Raw genomic sequence first — 20,829 nt, forward strand, 5'->3', positions numbered from 1 at the left:
TGGCTAAAACAGGAGATAAAGCATTTTCTACCATTAATCGCACACCTTTGTGTGAGCATTTTGAAGACAGAAAATGACTGCACCACTGATCCACGTTGCCGAAAGCTCCTCTGCTGGGTTTGTTCCCATGTATTATGCAACTGTAGAGGCAGACACAGACAAAGCTGACCAGCTAAGAGTGAAAGACCCAAATTTAAACACCAGCTTGCCTTGTGCCCCTGGATCTGACATTCAGCAAGCCTTATGGGAAAACAGCTATATGCAACTGTACTCTGTACAATTAAAAAGTCTGCTACTGGGCCCCGTACTAAGCAAATGCCATCTGCAAGGAAGACTGAGCTAGTGGGCTTGTCTGGTCTGAGCTAAAACACACTAAGCTTCTCTCTAGTCTAAATCACTGTGTTAAATTGTTTGTGGTACTGATGATCATTTAAACATTCTTGTTGGGTCTCTCAAGGATAGACACTTCTCAGTTTAAACTACAACATGTCACTTAGGCTATCATACTATTTTGCATTGCATGTTTGCAGTTACAAAGTAGAAAACCAGTATATGTATAGCCACTAGCCCACATGACTATGTATTGCAGAGAAATGCTGCATCAGATAATAAACTGATCATAATTTTCTTCAATCATGAAAAAGGCTCACATCTCAAACCTTTTTGGTCAAGGATATATCGACCACTTGCCCACTATTCCTTATTGGTGAATAACCTTTACAATGAGACGTTAGTCACATACAGGGGAACCAGTAAGACAAATTATCAGACAGACCACAGGTTGTATCATAGTATATGGATTCAGCTAAATATCAACACCTCATTCTTTTCTATATCTGCCTGATGCCGACAGATACACCCATCCCAACACTGCTTTGTACTCAGGAAACAAGTGATTCCTCTACATTATAGCACTGGATGGATACTGTTAAATATTCTATTAAAATATTTATTTCCTCCCGATTTATTTTAATCCAGACATTGTTCCTGTGTAGGTTTCATTCGTTTTTATTGGTGTACCACAAATTCCATTAATATCTGATTCACTTTAAAACTCATTACAGTAATCCCTCGTTTATCGCGGGGGTTACGTTCCGAAAATGACCCGCGATAAGTGAAATCCGCGAAATAGATTTTTTTTTTTTTTTTACAATTAGCAACTATTACATGTATACAAATACAGTGACTCACGTGTAGGCCGTTTCACTGCTCTTCAGACTGGGCCGCTGCATCCTGACTGCGCTCTACGTTTGTATCCAGGGTTATGTTTTTTTTCCTGCAGTCATTAATCCACAGAGCTAATGCCGTCTCCATCCGTACCATGGTCTTGTTGCGGACAGTTACAACCCTTTTTGCATTCGTATTAAAATTGACTGCTGCTGTCGTCCTTATGTTTTTTTCCTCCTTCTTTATGTAACGAACGGAAGATTCATTGATTCCGTAATGGCGAGCAACGGCTGCATAGCTTTTACCTTCCCTTAGCATGTCCAGAAGTTTAACTTTATCTGAGATAGGTAGCATCTTCCGCCGTTTGGGCCCATCCGCAGGTGCTTTTGTCGGTCCAGGCCGTTTCGTCGACATTATGGGTTTAGGAGATGTTCGAAATTACAAGATAATTTGGCCAACTTAATGTAAATTTGCCAAGCTGTTTTATGTACGTACACATAACTGCACGAGACGACAAAATGATAGCACAATTCGTAGCATGTTTTGATACAAGAAGCGGGAGTGAGTTTTTAGCGAATCAGAATGCAGAGCACAATGCACCAAAAAAAAAAAAAAAATGCATTATGAAAATCCGCGAAATAGCGAATCCGCGATAAGTGAACCGCGAAGTGGCGAGGGATCACTGTATATCCGAACCCACTGTCAAGAGTAAAATCGTGTTCTGCCTGCTGAATGAGGTACATCAGACGGTGAGGGAATGGACATAAAACAATGTAATGAGTGAACGTGTCTTGAGCTTCAGCCCTCTGATTTAATTACGTTCAATTCACTGACTTTCTAAATAAACCATTCATCTCATGGATAGAAAGGGTTTTATTGTCCCCTGCATACTGAAACTGAATCACCATTTGAGTCCCAAATGGCATCCTATTCACTATATAGTGCACTACTTTTGACCAGAACCCTATAGGCCCTGGTCAAAAGTAGTCCACTACATAGGGTAGGGGTCGGCAACAAGCAAAAACAGGCGTGGCCCCCCAAAGTTTTTAGTAAAAAAATCACAAGGAAATGAGCAACAACAAAAAAAGTATTTAGGAAAGTATTCCCACGAGTAAAGAAATAGACATACGTGATCGTGTCTCAATGTAATCAAGGTATGAAATGATTCTTATTTTCAAATACAATCTTTTTTTGTGCTTAGTTGTGGTCAATTTGCAATGTGCGAATTATTATAATTATGGTTCAGCCCCATGACCAAAAATCGTCCCGCGGCTGAATTTAGTTGCCAACCCCTGACATAGGGAATAGATTGGGACTCTCATCCCATTTTATCGTTATTGTTGTGGCTCATGGATTATCTGCAATGTAAAACCTAAGCCTTGCCATCCACCCTAAGTAATAAATCCCTTTATGGGATAACCAAGCCACAGGTCAACTAAAGGATGTCTTCATTGACTCGGGGACTGTGCTCTGCCACTATATGTATCTATCAAGGGCACAACATGTCCTCAGCATTTCCATATGGTCAGTGACGGTTGGAAGGAAGGAATGACGAGGAGGAAATAGACACAGCTCAGCAACAAAACTTTGTCCCCTTGTCATCCATCAAACAAGCCACAGTATGCACTTATGCTCAAGTCACATAAAGATCTAGGCCAAGTACATGTGTATTCCTACTTTGATTCACTGACAAATACAACATGTTTTCTCTATGCAGCTTCACACTGACCTGGACAGGGGCGACAGCGACGTGAAGTACACTCTATCAGGAGAAGGAGTCGGAACCATCTTCACCATAGACCAGACGACAGGTGACATCCATGCCTTGATGGGTTTGGACCGAGAGGTGAAGTCTTACTACACGTTACGAGCCCAGGCTGTGGACATGCACACAGGCAGGCCTCTGGAGCCTGAGTCTGAATTCATCATAAAAATTCAAGACGTCAATGACAATGAACCAAAGTTCTTGGACGGCCCATATACAGCCAGTGTCCCAGAGATGTCACCAGGGGGTAAGAAAGGCACCTATAAAGTACTTTTTGGCTTATACAAATCCATATGGAGTAAAGCTATGATGACAATTGGACATTAAGCTACACTAGGGTATTTGAAGGGAATCCTGTAGGAATACAGGCCTAGTTCTACTGTCTATGAATTTTACCTTCATAGAATCATATGATTGAGATCTGACTCCAATTGAAATGATAGGCAACGGTTGTTGTTGCTTGGTTTCATTTCAAGTCATGGCAGTCAGGTGGCATTGGTGTTTTTGTGTTGGAATGTTTCTGCAGTGGAAAGGAATAAAGTCCATTATTTTATACAAAAAACACACATTGAAGCAGGTGACATTCATTCACAGTTTATTGTGGTGGACTGGACTCAACAAATGTTTTTAGTCTCAAACAAACTGTGCCATTTTTCTAAACGTTTGCACCGTGCACTGATCACCATGAGCAGTGGAAGAAACCTAAAGATTGCTAACAATTTGGCCTAAAGCCAAACATTTTCAGTCTTTATATGATACATTCTATGTCCGTGTTTAAGTGGTACAAAATGATTAAGTGGTACAAAACACTGAATTGATATTAAATCAAAGTAAAAGCAGTTAGTTCTCCTACCTCTTTTGAGCACAGGTGGGATACCATGGATACGGTATCCATATTAAGTCTCAATAAGAGTTGAGTCAGTCTCAGTAGAAGTTGAGTCTGTCTCAGTAAGACTTCTGTCATTCTCAGTAGAAGTTGAGTCAGTCTCAGTAAGGTTTGAGTCTTTCATCCTTGCCTATCTTCATTTCCTAAATCCCTTTCCTTCTTTCCTTTCCTAGCTTCCTTTCCTTCTTTCCTAAACCCATTCCTTCTTTAATTTCCTAGCTCTCTTTTCTCCTTTCCTTTCCTAGATTTGTTTCCCCCCTTTCCTAACTTCCTTACGTATTTTCCTGTCCTAACTCCTTTCCTCCGATAGGTCCTACGCTTCCTTTCCTCCTTTCCTAGAGTCCTTTCCTAGCATCCATTCCTAGTATAATTTCCTAAAAGGTTTCCTTAATTCATTTCCTTGCCGGTATCCTTATTTCCTTTCCAAGTTTCCTTTCCTATCTCTTTTTCCTCCTTTCCTAGAAAAAGGAGCTAGTAAAGGAGGAAAGGGAACAGGAATGGATAAGAGGAAGCGGAGCTAGAAAATCAAAGGATGGGAGGAAAGGAAGCTAGAACAGGAGGAAAAGAAAAGGAGCAGGGCAACCAAAGGAGGAGAGGAAAGTAAGGCAAGGTTTCAAGGAAATTAAACTAGGAAATGAGGAAAGGAAGATAGAAAAAGGCAGAAAGGAAGCTAGGATAGGAGGAAAGGACATTTTGTTAATAAAGTAGGAGGAAAGGATTATACAAAGAGAGTGCACAGGGATGTGGTAAGGATTCACCAGCGCCAGTAGATGTTAATAGTATTGGCTTTAATGAGAGGACAGTTTTTTGGTGACAGGACAGTTTTAGTGACAACCAATGGAGTCATACTGACACATTATCAGTAACCACAGCTGTCACCGAAAGGTGGTAGCATGATCATCATATATGTATTACTCTCCTTATGCTCTAAAGAAATGTATGTACATGTTACCTGTGTCACTGTGCTGCTACCGGCTTCTCTTCCGCCACTGTCCCTGTCCCCTTACTGGGCTCAAACAAGTGGTCCTCTGATTGCAAACAAATGTGACCGCCCACCTGACAAACAGACCAGGGGTGCATTCAGCAGGATGCAACGTTTTGGTACGTTCAGATAGAAATATGCTATGTAGAGCCAACACCCCTCTTTGACATTTAGAAAAAGGAATCACTTTGTCTTTACTCGTGGCATATCCACAATGTTCAGCAATGTTTGGCTACTGAACGAGGCCCCGCTGTCAAAAAACAAAAAAGGATTGGGCATTGGCAGCACCATTAAGGACTTAAACTATTTTTAAATAATCAACTGGATGGGACTTCCTATGGGTTAAGGAAGGATCACATGATCCCATCCGGGTCATCGGGAGGGATCAGCCAACTAATTATACTTGTGAGCAAACATTCCATAACTGCAGGTGGCAGTAAATCGCAAACCTTGGCTTTATACCTGTTCAAACAACACACTCCAGGGGGCAGTATGCACTGTTACAGTTTGTTTACCAACTCAGAAGTAGTAGAAGAAGAAAATTGACCGCTTCAAAATGAAGATGGCGTCAATGGCGCTGTCCATGCTCTCACAGACGCCATAATGAGACAGATACAATGATGCAATGTCTATGATGCCATGTCCTAAGTCTATGCTGAAAATACTGACAATCGTGCAACTGTGGCCACAAATACTCACCCACGCTCTAGGATGCACACACAGTAGAGCACACATGAGCGGTCAGTGAAAGCAACAGGAGGTTGCTGAGGGGAAAACGCCTCTTAATAATGTCCGGAACGGCGCAAATGGAAACATGCGTTTGATGTATTTGATACCATGCCACTAATTCCGCTCCAGTTATTACCACAAGCCCGTTCTCCCCTATTAAGGTGCCACCTACCTCCTGTGGTGAAAGCGCAGAAACACAAACAAAAGAAACAAGGATATGAAAATGAAATAAGAAATGAAATAAGAAAACCTCTACCTCATGCTTCCCACTAAAGGCCTAGTCTTTATATTAGTTATGCCTGCTTAATATGCTTCCTGTACTTTATTCAATAATTTTGTTGGGTGACATAGCTTCTCCCATCTATCTGTCTGATAAATACAATTACGTAAAGTTATATTAACAATTAGATTTTAAGACCATCATCTCTTAATTCTCATGAAGTCTAAACTCCATGTAGAGGAATCTTCAGATTCAGCATTGATCAAAAAAGTTCAGCCAAGTTTTCAATATCTTGCTTTGAATTACATTAGATATCCTATAGCAGGGGTACTATTTGAGACGGTCCGGTCACATACACTTCCTAGTATCAGGTATGAAGGTAAGACTCAGATGCAGACAACGTCGAATTAACAACAGTTTAATAATCCAACAGGAGCAGGAAATAGACAGGTCAAGGCAGGCAGGGGTCAGTAACCAGAGGTGGTGGAACAGTACGGGATGGCAGGCAGGCTCAGGGTCAGGGTAGGCAGAGGACAACGATCCAGAGGTGGTTGGGAACAGTACGGGATGGCAGGCAGGCTCAGGGTCAGGGTAGGCAGAGGACAACGATCCAGAGTGGTGGAAACAGTACGGGATGGCAGGCAGGGTCAGGGTCAGGGTAGGCAGAGGACAACGATCCAGAGGTGGTGGAACAGTACGGATGGCAGGCAGGCTCAGGGTCAGCGGTAGGCAGAGGACAACGATCCAGAGGTGGTGGAACAGTACGGGATGGCAGGCAGGCTCAGGGTCAGGGTAGGCAGAGGACAACGATCCAGAGGTGGGGCAAAGGTACAGGTTTGGCAGGCAGGCTCAGGGTCAGGGGTAGACAGTATGGTCAGGCAGGCGGGCTCAGAGTCAGGACAGGCAAGGGTCAAAACCAGGAGGGTGAAAAAAAGAGAGACTGGGAAAAGCAGGAGCTGAGACACAAAAACGCTGGTTGACTTGACAAACAAGACGAACTGGCAACAGAAAAACAGAGAACACAGGTATAAATACACAGGGGATAATGGGGAAGGTGGGTGACACCTGGAGTGGGGTGGAGACAATCACAAAGAGAGGTGAAACAGATCAGGGTGTGATACCTACTGCAGGTGGCAAAGATCTGGATGCATAAGGTAATTTATCGGCGTAGTAACAAACCCCCACCTCGCAACCCATGCGACCCCAAACTGTTCACACCTCTCTTGTTGGTGGAGAGAAAATGTTGCAGTTTTAAAGCTAATTTCCCGCAATTCTAAACATTTTGCATGTGGCAGAGCATTTTATTCCCCCGCTGTTTAAGAGCTAATTTCCTGAAATTCTATCCATTCTTACATGTCTTATGTGTGTTTACATGATAGCAGGGTTTTTTTGGGGGGGGGGGGGGGCCTGCGGTATTGACGCCGTTCATGGTCCGGATCCGGTCCGCGGTCCACCAGTTCAGTACGGAGGTCCTATGGCCTATGTAGGTTACATTGCACGCCAGAATTTGTCAAATTATATCATTACATTTTTAATGATGAATTCAAAGAATCATGTACTATTCTTAAGATGTAATGCTCGAAGTGATGAAAATAACACTCTTTATTAACAATTTCCTTCCTTTTGTCTCTGTATGATGGACAGGTACTTTTGTTATGCAGGTGACTGCCACAGATGCTGACGACCCCTCCTATGGGAATAGTGCACGGATCGTCTACAGTATCCTACATGGACAGCCTTACTTTTCAGTTGACTCCAAAACTGGTGAGATCACAACATAGTTGAAATCAAGGCACATCCACAATGTCAAATGGAGAGATTTGAAAACCAAAAGAGTTATATGTGTAACCGGCCTTTACAATGGCAAAATGTAAAGCTGTACCACTGCAATATGTGATTATTGTGAATACTTTGAGATTATATTGCAGCTGAAGTTGGACTGAGAGTATAGGGGAACACATTCAATCAGGATTACTCGTAGTCGGTGGCAACTTGTGACCCTTTAGTACCCGTACTAAAGAGACCACGAGACTCACTCCTGATCAAACGCTATTCACACAGGTAGAGGCACTATTAGGTCAGATTAGTATTTGCACAGTGTCAAGCTCTCCCTTTTATGACATCCTACACAGATGTGTAACATTCTCCCAAATGAATGCATGAGTCAAAATCACCTCTTCTCTATTCCTTCAACAAACATCAAAGGGGATTCAATCTCTTATAATCACAACTCATCTCTCTTTCTCCCCCTCACTACTCTTTACTCTTGCTTGACTCACATACACACACACACACACACACACACACACACACACACACACACACACACACACACACACACACACACACACACACACACACACACACACACACACACACACACACACACACACACACACACACACACACACACACACACACACACACACACACACCACACACACACACACACACACACACACACACACACACTCTCACATCTTCTCTGTTGGTTTTTGTGACCTTGAACAGGGGTTATTAGAACTGCGTTGCCTAACATGGACCGTGAAGTGAAGGAGCTTTACCAGGTCCTTATTCAGGCAAAGGATATGGGCGGTCAGCTGGGAGGACTAGCCGGAACCACCACCATCAACATCACCCTCAGCGACGTCAACGACAACCCACCCAGGTTTTCAAAAAGTGTGCCAAATTGCATTTTAATGACTATGGTTTTGTTTGCTATTACCCAATGAATTTAACAATATTGTGGGCACTGAAAGGGAATCTTTCTGCACATAAGGGATCTCATCATATCTCTAGGCAACTAGATGTTACTTTAATAATTAACTAGTGTTAGTGTTAATCAATTATAATTAGGTAATTCATATTTGTATGAGCTGTTTATATATAATCAATGGTTTAGCAACACCAGTGAAGTGATACTTGTATAAATAGGCTTCACGTTATTAAAAGAGGGTAAAGTGAGTCTCTGGCCCTTACATAAAACTAGAGCCGAGACTTGACTCATACAAGAAGCAGCCAATGACATCTTTTGTATTTCTACATTTGAATCTATTCTTACTGTACGGCAGGTATATTCCACCTCAGGGTCCCAGAGTCTTCGTTAGTGGGCTCAGCAGTGGGGAAGATCAGAGCTCATGACCTGGACTCTGAGAAGAATGCAGAGGTGGAATATTCTATTGTTCCTGGAGATGAAGGACACATGTTTAACATCACCTCCAACGGGCACAGTCAAGAGGGAATCATAGTCCTCAGTGAGGTAGGAATTAACAACCCTTCACCAATCACTTTATTTTACTTGAACCCTTTTACTCTATGTTGAGGAAAGGTCCACAAATGATCTCCATCGCGTTCTGTTTTGGGCCAGTTTCTCAAGTAAGAATTGCAGGTCTGTTATGATAGATCAGGAGCAAAGCTGTGCTCATTTAGATAATTAAACTAATGTACTACTTAGGCCTTGGAATATTAATAGATAATTGCTGCATATATCATTTTTGTCACACCCTGATCAGTTTCACCTGTCCTCGTTATTGTCTCCACCCTCTCCAGGTGTCTTTTGTTTTCCCCAGTGTATTTATCCCTGTGTTTCCTGTCTCTCTGTGCCAGTTCGTCTTGTATGTTTCCAAGTCAACCAGCGGTTTTCCCGTTCTCCTGCTTTTTGCATTCGCCTTCTTCTAGTCCTCCCGGTTTTGACCCATGCCTGTTTATGGACTTTGAAACAGCCTGCCTGACCATTCTGCCTGCCTTGACCACGAGCCTGTCTACCACTCTGAACCTCCTGGACTCTGATCTGGTTTTGACCTTTTTGCCTGTCCACGACCATTCTCTTGCCTACCCCTTTGGATTAATAAACATTGTAAGACTCCAACCTGCCTCCTGTGTCTGCATTTGGGTCTCGCCTTGTGCCTTGATACTTTTATTACAACTACAAACCATCCTCAGAACCTAACCATGAGGAAATATGGAGAAATTGATGATCCCTATTTCCTGGCAGTCTAAAAATGTATTTTGATATTTTTTTCAGGAAAGTGCTTGGATGTGTTTGGATTTAGTCTAAAATGAATACCTTTGAGGCTATGATCAGACAACACAACTCCTGATGGGATGTGACAAGCAGGAATCCCTTTAGAAAGCCCCTTTACAACAGATTCTTCTCTTTCTGTGGCCCACAGACTCCCAAATACTGGTATCCTATCTTCACATAAGTGGATAGTTGCACCAAAGCTTTTGAACTGGGTTTGAGTGCATGTCTCGTCTGGGCTGGGATTATATTATTATTCACAGATGGGGTGTGTATCGTGCAGCTCTGTGAGTTACCTCGATATAAGTATATCAAAGCGCTACTTGCACTTTTCTGGATGTTGACAATGAACATTCAAAACATTTGGCACTTTCTTGCAAATGCATAGTGGGAATATACAAAGGCACTTTTGCCTACTGAAATTGAAAATATTTTAGAGCCATCTATTTGTAGCTGTTTGTATCACAGCCATCCTTGTTAGTGATCTGTTTCTTCCTGCTCTCTAACTGTAAGACACCTACAAGGTCCTKACAAGTAGCCCAACATGACCATTTACCTGACACTGCAGAATGATACCTCAAAATGACTGCTAGTGGATCACCAGGTGGTAGAGACACAGTGATCAACTACAACCCCCTCCCCCCATGTTCCTCTGCTAAAACAGCTCCTGTAAAACTGTGAAAGCCCAGGTGATGGAGGAAAGTATGGAAAATGGCTGATTTGGGGAGGGCTCAGCCAAAGTTTGCCACAGTTTGTGACAAGAGGATTTGGAAGAGTAACCGTTTCAAGGGATAATCGACTCCGTCAAAATAAAAGATTATAGTGAAACGATAGATAAACCGTCTGTGGGATTCAAATGGCCTCTAAATGTATTTATGTGTCAAGATATTGGGTCTATACTTTGTTTCTACATTGGACAGTGCTGGATTTAGTTTAGGCCTGAATGCACGCCCAATTTATGATATGCTTCAAGACTCCAGGAGTTATCTGTTCCAACCGAAATAGCACCAAAGCGATTATTAAAAAAACTGTAGTATGCAGGAAGTCAAGCACTTTGATATGGAAATGTCAAACCTTTATACGTTAGAATATCAACCACAGTCATCTATTTTATTTATTTGAGATAATATGATCTCTTTCCAAGCCAAACTCTGGTATATTCCAAAAACAGTTTTTACCATGTAGGTTATCAGTGAATTTAAAAAAGTGTGCCCTCACACATGAAGTGGGAGGTTGAGGTGCTATGCAATCCCATGGATCGCCTTGATGATGAGTCAGGCACCTAGGAGGGCACAGTGAAAACAGCAGGAGCTTCCTGGCACAAATATTGTAATTGACACCTCTGTGCCGATAATAAGAAGGAATTGTCACTAGGTTGTGGGTGGGAGGTGGGAGGTAGAGTAGGAGGATATAGGCCCAAACCAACAGCGGATGGGTTCTCTTTCCAGATAAGGAATATTGTCCCTGCTCATTTGCAATGTTGCAAGAATTGTGTTCCCTGCAGGTAACGCTGAGCGGTGCTTTTTGGATGGGATGGCACACATGCTGTGGTATCTGTCCTCCTGCATCTCCTGCCCAGTCCTTTTGTCTGTCTGGTTGTTATGCAGTCAGCAGGGTGGCTGCCCATTCCACAGACAACCAGGCTTTTGCATTTGTGTGTCTCAGACAGGGACTGCTGTGTGTGTGTTGACAGTGAAAACTGCTCTGCTGTCAACGCTAACTAGGGACCCAGCTGAGTTAATGTGAGACTATAATATAGGGTTAGAAAGCTGTTCTCAAAATGTCTTCCTGAAAATGTGTTAAAACCCCAAACATTGGCTTTTCAAGTCTCAAATTGTTTAAAAACTGAGACACTGAAGAACATGAGTCTGTTGATAAAAGAACATTGAAACCAACTATTTTTTATTCATTTAACATAAATCAATCTTGGTTGGTGCAGTTAACGTGCATATTTCCATATCAAAGTGCTTAACTTCCGTGTCTGTTGAGCATACGAAACCGAACAGAGGTGTTAACAAACTGAACCAATCACTATATTTGACCATTGCACACAGTATATTCATATCACAGAACATTTACAAGAAATGCATTCTGATTTTGACAGTGTGAATGATTTTTATAAATAATGATTCTATGTTGATTTGATTACTATGAATAATACATGCATTTCACCTTTCATTCATTATCTTTCAGCATCTCGACTATGAAACCAAAAGATCGTACACCTTTAAAGTGGAGGCCTCCAATGCTCATCTGGATCCCCGGTTCCTGCACCGGGGCCCCTTCAAAGACACTGCCACCGTCAAGGTCAACGTGCTGGATGTGGATGAACCCCCTGTGTTCACTAAGACCTCTTACACCATAGATGTGTATGAGGACACTCCTGTTAGCACCATCATTGGATCTGTTACAGCGCAGGACCTAGATGCAAGTACCAGCACAGTTAGGTAAGGACTCTTGAATACATTTATATATATACATGTATGGTAAGTCGTATTTACCTACTGTATGGTTAATCAAATTGAGATTCATCAAGGCTGGTGTTGAGCAATGGGACCATGATGGATTGAGGTATTTTCCAGTTGGGCACCTGTATCCGACACCTTAAATGGCAAAAAGAAAAAGCTGTCAACATAGATCAACTTTACTGTATCTATTTAGCGAGATGGGAGCATTTTGGTCAGGTGACTGGAGTGTTGGATGTTTGATTTAACCAACAGAGACACACTTTGCTCCTCAGAGTTATGAACACTGACAACTAATATACATTTGGCTTGTTGTTTTTCTTCTTCTTCCAAATGTTTTTCAAGTACAGTTGACTTCCACTCTGTTGGTGTGGAGAGACAGAGCGTGAGACGCAGGACATCTCTTGCGCAAGAACATAAAAATACGTTGTGGCCCAGCAGTGTGTTTTTTGTTATCGATGAATATTTAATGTCTTGCTAGAAATGAAGGAGGCAGTAATTCACCTTGCTCAAAAGGCCTTCTTTGTGATGTCTGCTTAATATTTGAAAGCATTACATTTGTCATTGTTTTCATGGGACATGAAACACTTAAACATACTAGAATGCTGATCAGAACACAACCACATGGCATTATGTTCACTATATAGTGCACTTCTTTTGATCAGGGTCTGGTCATAAGAAGTGCACTATATAGGGAATAAGGTGCTGTTTGGGACGCATCCCTAGTTTCTACATGAAAAGAGAGTGATTCTTTTATTCTTCTGTGTAATGTTTGCGGTCATTGCCTTGATCTTTATTTGATTAATCGTTATGACATTTCTCCTTCGAGACCAATACATTATTTAGGCCTATCTATCTCTATAGACCTATTACATTCAGATGTTCTATTACAGTGCCTTCAGAAAGTAGTCATACCCCTTGACTTTTTCCACATTCTGTTGTGTTACTGCCTGAATTTAAAATAGTTTAAATTGAGATTTTGTTGGTCACTGCCCTACATACAATACCCCACAATTTCAACGTTTTTTTCAAAATGTTTACAAATAAATAAAAATGAAAAGCTGAAATGTCTTCAGTCAATAAGTATTTAACCCCTTTGTTGTGGCAAGACTAAATACACTTAGGACTAAAAAAAATCTTAACAAGTCACATAATAAGTTGCATGGACTGAATGTTTTTTGAATGACTACCTCATCTCTGTACCCCACACATACAATTATCTTCAAGGTCCCTCAGTCAAGCAGTGAATTTCAAACATATTATTTAACCACAATGACCAGGGAGGTTTTCCAATGCCTCGCAAGATAGGGCACCTTGAATATCTCTTTGTTCATGGTGAAGTTATTAATTATACTTCGGATGGTGTATCAATGTACCCAGTCACTACAAAGATACAGGCATCCTTCCTAACTCAGTTGAGAGGAAGGAAACAGTTCATTGATTTAACCATGAGGCCAATGGTGACTTTAAAACAGTTAAAGAGTTTAATGGCTGTGATAGGAGAAAACTGAGTAGTTACTCCACAATATTGAGTAGTTACTCCACAACATTGTAGTTACTCCACAATACTGAGTAGTTACTCCACAACATTGTAGTTACTCCACAATACTAACCTAATTGACAGAGTGAAAAGAAGGAAGCCTGTACAGAATTTAAAAAAATATTCCAAAACATGCGTCCTGTTTGCAACAAGTCACTAAAGTAATACTGCCAAAAAGTGGCAAAGCAATTACCTTTTTGTCCTGAATACAAAGTGTTATGTTTGGGGCAAATCCAATGCCACACATTACTGAGTACCACTCTCCATATTTTCAAGCATAGTGGTGGCTGCATCATGTTATGGGTATGCTTGTAATCGTTAACGACTGGGGAGTTTTTCAAGATTAAAAAGAAACGGAATGGAGACAATCACAGACAAAATCCTAGAGGAGAACATGCTTTAGTCTGTTTTCCACCAGACTTGGGAGATGAATTCACCTTTCAGTAGGACAATAACCTAAAACACAAGGCCAAATCTACACTGGAGTTGCTTACCAAGAAGACAGTTAATGTTCCTGAGTCACCGAGTTACAGTTTCGACTTAAATCTGTTGAAAATCCATGGCAAGGCCTGAAAATGGTTGTCTAGCAATGATCAACAACCAATTTGACAGAGCTTGAAGAATTTTGAAAAGAACAATGGGCAAATGTTGCACAATCCAGGTGTGGCAAGTCTTAGAGACTTACCAGAAAGACTCACAGCTTTAATTGTTGCTGAAGGTGCTTCTACAAGTATTGTTTTCACATTGTCATTTTCACGTTGTCATTATGCCTTCAGAAAGTATTCATACCCCTTGAMTWWWYCSMYWKWYTKWTKYSWYAYWKYSTKRWKTYAMARYSKRAWYYRWWWWYRRWTYMSRYTKTRAMWYMASRMWRTRWSRMAWMARWMWRKSGRWWWAKTCAAGGGGTATGAATACTTTCTGAAGGCATAATGACAACGTGAAAATGACAATGTGAAAACAATACTTGTAGAAGCACCTTCAGCAACAATTAAAGCTGTGAGTCTTTCTGGTAAGTCTCTAAGACTTGCCACACCTGGATTGTGAAACATTTGCCCATTGTTCTTTTCAAAATTCTTCAAGATTTGTACATGCAAATAAAGAATGAAGGTGTGGAAAGAATAGTTCAGATGTAAGTATTGATTGAAAGATGCTGTGTGAGGTTGAAGAAATCCTGTTCAGTAGTTTTTTTWAAATGTATTCATGTTTTTTTTTGAATGTTTTGTAGATACTCTATTGAGTGGAAGAGGCCTGTGGATGGCTGCTTTGACATTGATACTGTGGAAGGGACCATCTCCACCAACGAGATGTTGGACAGAGAGAGTAATAGGCAGCACAATATCTCTGTTGTTGCCACTAAAGTTAGTAAGTATAGGACGAAGGGTAAATATGTACAGTATATAATATGTCTTAACATACACTGAGTGTACAAAACATTAGGATATTGAATTGCACCCCATTTAGCCCTCAGAACAGCCTCAATTCATCGAGGCATGGACTCTACAAGATGTTGAAAGTGTTCCACAGGGATGCTGGTCCATGTTGACTCCAATGCTTTCAACAGTTTTGTCATGTTGGCTGGATGGTCTTTGGGTGGTGGACCATTCTTTTTTTGTAAGATGTGTTTACTCTTTTATAAACAATACAAAACATACACACACAAACAATATTTACAAACATCAAATACATCACACCTGCCCAGACCAACTAGCACACATCCCCATCTCTAGCGCCCATGGCCTGTGTAAGAATATTTTGAAGATAAATACACAACGCAGAGGACGAGAGGTCAATAGATGACTAAAAGTCAATGGAGTACTAACGATCAATGGAAATAGGGTTTTTCTGTAATAGGGGATTAATGATTAATGGATCAGAGACATGGGAGGAATTTCAGTCTGGGACTCATATCTACATGGCAAGTTATCATTGGTCCAAATTGTTTATACATTGGACCTGAAATAAGATACTTGTTATTTGGCCATTGGCCCAGTTTTATTACAAGGAATTCTAATTGGTCAACCACAGGCTAGGGCTGGGTTATAAAGTACATCCTGTTTCTTAGTTCTGTGGAGAGAATCACTGAAGAGAATCACTGAGGACAGGGGAGAATGAACATCTACCTCTCAGCATAACATCTATGATTCGTCCTCTTTGAATAAACCTATTTTCCTCCTCCTGATTTGCATTGGGGTCTGTGGTTTAGAAGAGTAACATCAACTGCTAACACCTGAAACTGCACCATTTTGATTCTCTTAGTAACCCACACACTTTCTATATTTAAATAATAAATGATTCGATTTTTCCATTGTGTTAATGATGGCGGATTGATTGATTTCCAAGTTTTATTCTGCATTTTTTAAAGATGGGTGATGAGAAGAGAATCGTCCAAACCATCGTGTATCTCGATACACCCCCATATACCATGTCTTGAAATATGCAGACAGACAGATTGAAAGTACGTTTACATTGTAATACTTCTGACAGCCAACTTTCTAGCTCTGTCCACAACTTCCGGACTTTATAGCATTCCCAGAAAGCATGGATTATTGAATGATTATTAGATTTACACTTAAGACATGACCTTGCCGTTGTGTTGTGGAATTTATGAATTTTGTCTCTTGTAAATTCTATATTAGCTTATACTAGATCAAGCGTACATTTTAGTTAAACTTAATTTTGTTAGTTATGCTCCAACTTTCCCCTACATCTTATGCCAAAACCAGTTATTTTTAAGTCTTGGTTCAAATAGTTAATGTTTTTTTCTAAGAGATTGTCAGTTGGATATGCTCTCTGCAAGGTTTTGTATATTCTTCCTTTGTCACGCCCTGACCGTAGAGATCTTTTTATTCTCTATGTTTGGTTGGTCAGGGTGTGACTCGGGTGTGAAAATCTATGTTCTTTATTTCTATGTTTTGGCGGGTATGGTTCTCAATCAGGGACAGCTGTCTATCGTTGTCTCTGATTGGGAATCATACTTAGGCAGCCTGTTTTGCCACCTTAGTTTGCGGGATGTTGTTTTTTGTTAGCTCTGTGAAGCCTACAGAACGTGACATTCGTTATTCTTTTGTTGTTTTGTTTGGTGTTCTAATTAAATAAAGAATCATGAACACGTACAACGCTGCACCTTGGTCCACTTCTTCCGACGAGCGTTACAGAACATCCCACCACCAAAGGACCAAGCAGCGTGGAGAAAGGGACTCATGGACATGGGAGGAGATCCTGGACGGTAAGGGACCCTGGAGGCAGGCTGGAGAATATCGCCGTCCAAAGGAGGAGATAAAGGCAGCGAAGGAGGAGCGGCGGCGATATGAGGAGGCAAGTCATCGACGGAAGCCCGAGAAGCCACTCCCAAAATATTCTGGGGGGGTGGCACACTGGGAGGTTGACGGAGCTAACTCACGGCAAGGAGCGTGGTACTGGTCAGACACCGTGTTATGCGATAAAGCGCACCGTGTCTCCAGTGCGCGTGCACAGCCCGGTGAGCTCGGAGCCAGCTCTCCGCAAGTGCCACGCTAGAGCGGGCATCCAGCCAGGGCAGATTGTGCCAGCTCAGCTCTCTTGGTCTCCAGTGCGCCGTTTTGGCCCAGGGTATCCTGCGCCGGCCCTGTGCACTGTGTCTCCGGTGCGCTGTGACAGTTCAGTGCATCCTGTGCCTGCACTCTGCACGTGCGGGGCTAAAGTGGGCATTCAGCCAAGAGGAGCGGTGCAAGTGTTAAGCACCAGATCTCCAGTGCTCCCCCACAGTCCGGTTCGACCTGTGCCTGCGCTCTGGAGGTGCCGGGCTAAAGTGGGCATTCAGCCTGGAAGAGTGGTGCCAAGGAGAAGCACCAGATCTCCAGTGCTCCCCCACAGCCCGGGTTCATCCTGTGCCTGCTTCACGGGTCAGTCCGGAGCCTTCAGCGACGGTCACAAGTCCGGAGCCTCCAGCGACGGTTCCCAGTCCGGAGCCTCCAGCGACGGTCCCCAGTCCGGGTTCTGCTACGAGGGTCCCCAGTCCGGGGCCTGCAGCGAGGGTCCCCAGTCCGGGTTCGGTGACGAGGGTCCCCGCACCAGAGGCGCCACCAAAGTGGGGGGAGCCAGAGGTGGAGCGGGGTCTGCGTCCCGCACCGTAGCCGCCACCAGGATAGATGCCCACCCGGACCCTCCACTTTAGTGTCAGGTTTGCGGCCGGAGTCCGCACCTTTGGGGGGGTACTGTCACGCCCTGACCGTAGAGATCTTTTTATTCTCTATGTTTGGTTGGTCAGGTTGTGACTCGGGTGGGAAACTCTATGTTCATTATTTCTATGTTTTGGCCGGGTATGGTTCAAAATCGGGGACAGCTGTCTATCGTTGTCTCTGATTGTGAATCATACTTAGGCAGCCTGTTTTGCCACCTTAGTTTTGTGGGATGTTGTTATTTGTTAGCTCTGTGAAGCCTACAGAACATGACATTCGTTATTCTTTTGTTGTTTTGTTTGGTGTTCTGATTAAATAAAGAATCATGAACATGTACCACGCTGCACCTTGGTCCACTTCTTCCGACGAGCGTTACATCCCTATCAAATTAACATCATTTTCTAACTCACATAAGATTCCCTCAAGGTTGCTCTGATGTCCAAGAGATTTCCTGTTACCAAGTCATTTACAGTTTCTATGCCTTTATGGTTTCTATGGTTAACCATTCTTGATACACACGGGAAAACCCAGCAGCATTGCAGTTCTTGACACACTCAAACTGGTGCGCCTGGCACCTACTACCATACCCCGTTCAAAGGCACTTACATCTTTTGTGTTGCCCATTCACCCTCTGAATGGCACACATACACAATCCATGTCTCAATTGTCTGAAAGTCTTAAAAATCCTTCTTTAACCTGTCTCCTCCCCTTCAGCTACACTGATTGAAGTGGATTTAACAGGTGACATCAATAAGGGATCATAGCTTTCATCTGGATTCCCCTGGTCAGTCTTCATCTGTTAAAAGAGAGAGCAGGTGTTCCTAATTTTCTATTCACAGTGTCAATCCGCCTGGGGCTGTATTCAAAAAGAATATCAGAGTAGAAGTGCTGATCTAGAATCAGTTTTGCCTTTAAAATCATAATGAACAAGACGGGGGCCCTGATCATAGATCAATCAGTACTTCTCTGAGACGCTTTGTGAATAAGGGTCCTGGTGCAAGTAATTTGGACAGAGTTTGCACAAAGCAGGCCATACCGTAGTCTACAGACACACACAGGGTTCCATACTTGTGGCACCATCTAGTGAAATTGACTGATACTTACAGTAAAGCAGCTCAACAGATTCAATGAACTAAATGCTATTTTTCCTCTGAAAGAGCAGTTTATTAAATGGGAATCTTTTCAATGGATTTTTACAAATTCATTAGCATTATTAGAAAATCACACAATACAATCAACACATATTATTCATTTCTTATAATTTGACTGTGCAGCCATTTGTTTTTCTATGAAAACATGTTATTATTTGTCAATGACTCTATTTTCAAGTCATGTTATTTCATTGTCAATTTCATATTACTTGTATGAGGCCTGCAGTTTCAAGCGTAAACAGATAGTGTCACTGTTAAATCTTTCATCAAGCTACTGTAAACATAACACTGTTTGTTTTACAAAGCAGTTCAGACATGAGAGAAAGGGCTTTTGCAATGCTCACTCATTTGTGATGCTGACTGAGGTCCACTATGTGCAGGATGCATTATGTGTTGTGTGATTACTGTTTTCTTTGATTCTACAGACAACCCTATCCTATCCAACAAGGTCACAGTCACAGTCAATGTGCTGGATGTCAACGAGTTCCCTCCGGAGCTCACCATTCTCTTTGACACGTTTGTCTGTGAAAATGCAAAAGTAGGCCAGGCAAGTACAGCTCCTTTGTGATAAAGGTTGTGTGTGTGTGTGTGTAAGAGAATGAAAGAGAAATATAATAATTGTGAAATTGTCTCTCCACTTGTTTCTGGGCATATACTGTAGTTAAAAGCTCTTTGTGCTTTACCAGGTAATTCAGACCATCAATGCTACGGACAAGGATCTTCCCGCTGCTGGACAGAAGTTCTTCTTCAAGTCCCCCAGGGAAATCAGAAACAGGAATTTCTCTGTGCGAGACTTTGGAAGTAAGCCATGTTTTTTTTTCTTCAGAGAAATAAAGGAAGGGATAAAAGAGAGGGAGAGATGGAGAGAATGTGAAGGAGGGGATAGAGAAAGAGATGGAGTGAGAGAACGGAGAGAAAGAGGGAAAGAGAGAGTTGAAGAGAGAGAGGGAGAATTAAACAGTTGTGGCACGTTCAGTAAGGATTTTTTAAAAACTCTATTGAAAGTCTCTGTATATTATATACAGACTATCTATTACGATGCCATGCCAGTGACTCGCTTCAAATCTGCTTTCTTGATACTAGCTCCCTACAATATCCACTAACAATTGGTATTGAATTAATAGATGTTCAGGGTTTTTTGTACCCAACCCAGGGGATGCCAGGGTGAAGTATTTTACTTTTTGCTAACCCCTACAGCCTTCCCACCTCACCATCCTCCGTTAGTATTTTTCTAACACAGTAACACATAAATATCAGAGCTGATTCAGAGAGACAGCAGCGCTCATGGCCATCGCAGCAAACAGGCACAAGGTGTGCTATAATGGCTCCTACCTTGTCAAATTAGATATTCGTCCAGCCAGGCAGAGGGAATGCTGTGTGACAGAGTCAGTTCACCACCACTATCCTGGTACTGGAGACGAGGCAAGGCACATCGACACATCATCTCTGTAAAAACACCAGGCCTGTGTTTTATTTTTTTTGTAAATGCTAAGTACTCACCATCACCTTTTTCAAATAAGGCACTGTAAAACTGACATTCTAGATACAGTTGAACAGTTTACATACACCTTAGCCAAATACATTTAAACTCAGTTTTTCACAATTCCTGACATTAGGTCAGTTAGGATCCCCACTTTATTTTAAGAATGTGAAATGTCAGAATAATAGTAGAGAGAATAATTTATTTCAGCTTTTATTTCTTTCATCACATTCCCAGTGGGTCAGAAGTTTACATACACTCAAATA

General features: G+C 42.0%; 1 protein-coding gene across 1 annotated transcript in view; it reads left to right on the top strand.

The window, feature by feature from the left end:
- Positions 1-20,829, top strand: part of LOC111956476 (cadherin-12-like) — a 37,969-nt gene that overhangs the window by 12,751 nt on the left and 4,389 nt on the right. The window contains exons 3-10 of the mRNA XM_023976915.2: positions 2,885-3,179; positions 7,394-7,513; positions 8,261-8,428; positions 8,821-9,008; positions 11,964-12,217; positions 15,001-15,137; positions 19,509-19,630; positions 19,770-19,884. Coding sequence (XP_023832683.1) covers positions 2,885-3,179; positions 7,394-7,513; positions 8,261-8,428; positions 8,821-9,008; positions 11,964-12,217; positions 15,001-15,137; positions 19,509-19,630; positions 19,770-19,884 — 1,399 coding nt within the window. The remainder of the gene's footprint in view (positions 1-2,884; positions 3,180-7,393; positions 7,514-8,260; positions 8,429-8,820; positions 9,009-11,963; positions 12,218-15,000; positions 15,138-19,508; positions 19,631-19,769; positions 19,885-20,829) is intronic.

This window comes from Salvelinus sp. IW2-2015, linkage group LG32, assembly GCF_002910315.2.
Source record: "Salvelinus sp. IW2-2015 linkage group LG32, ASM291031v2, whole genome shotgun sequence".
NCBI classification, from domain to species: domain Eukaryota; kingdom Metazoa; phylum Chordata; class Actinopteri; order Salmoniformes; family Salmonidae; genus Salvelinus; species Salvelinus sp. IW2-2015.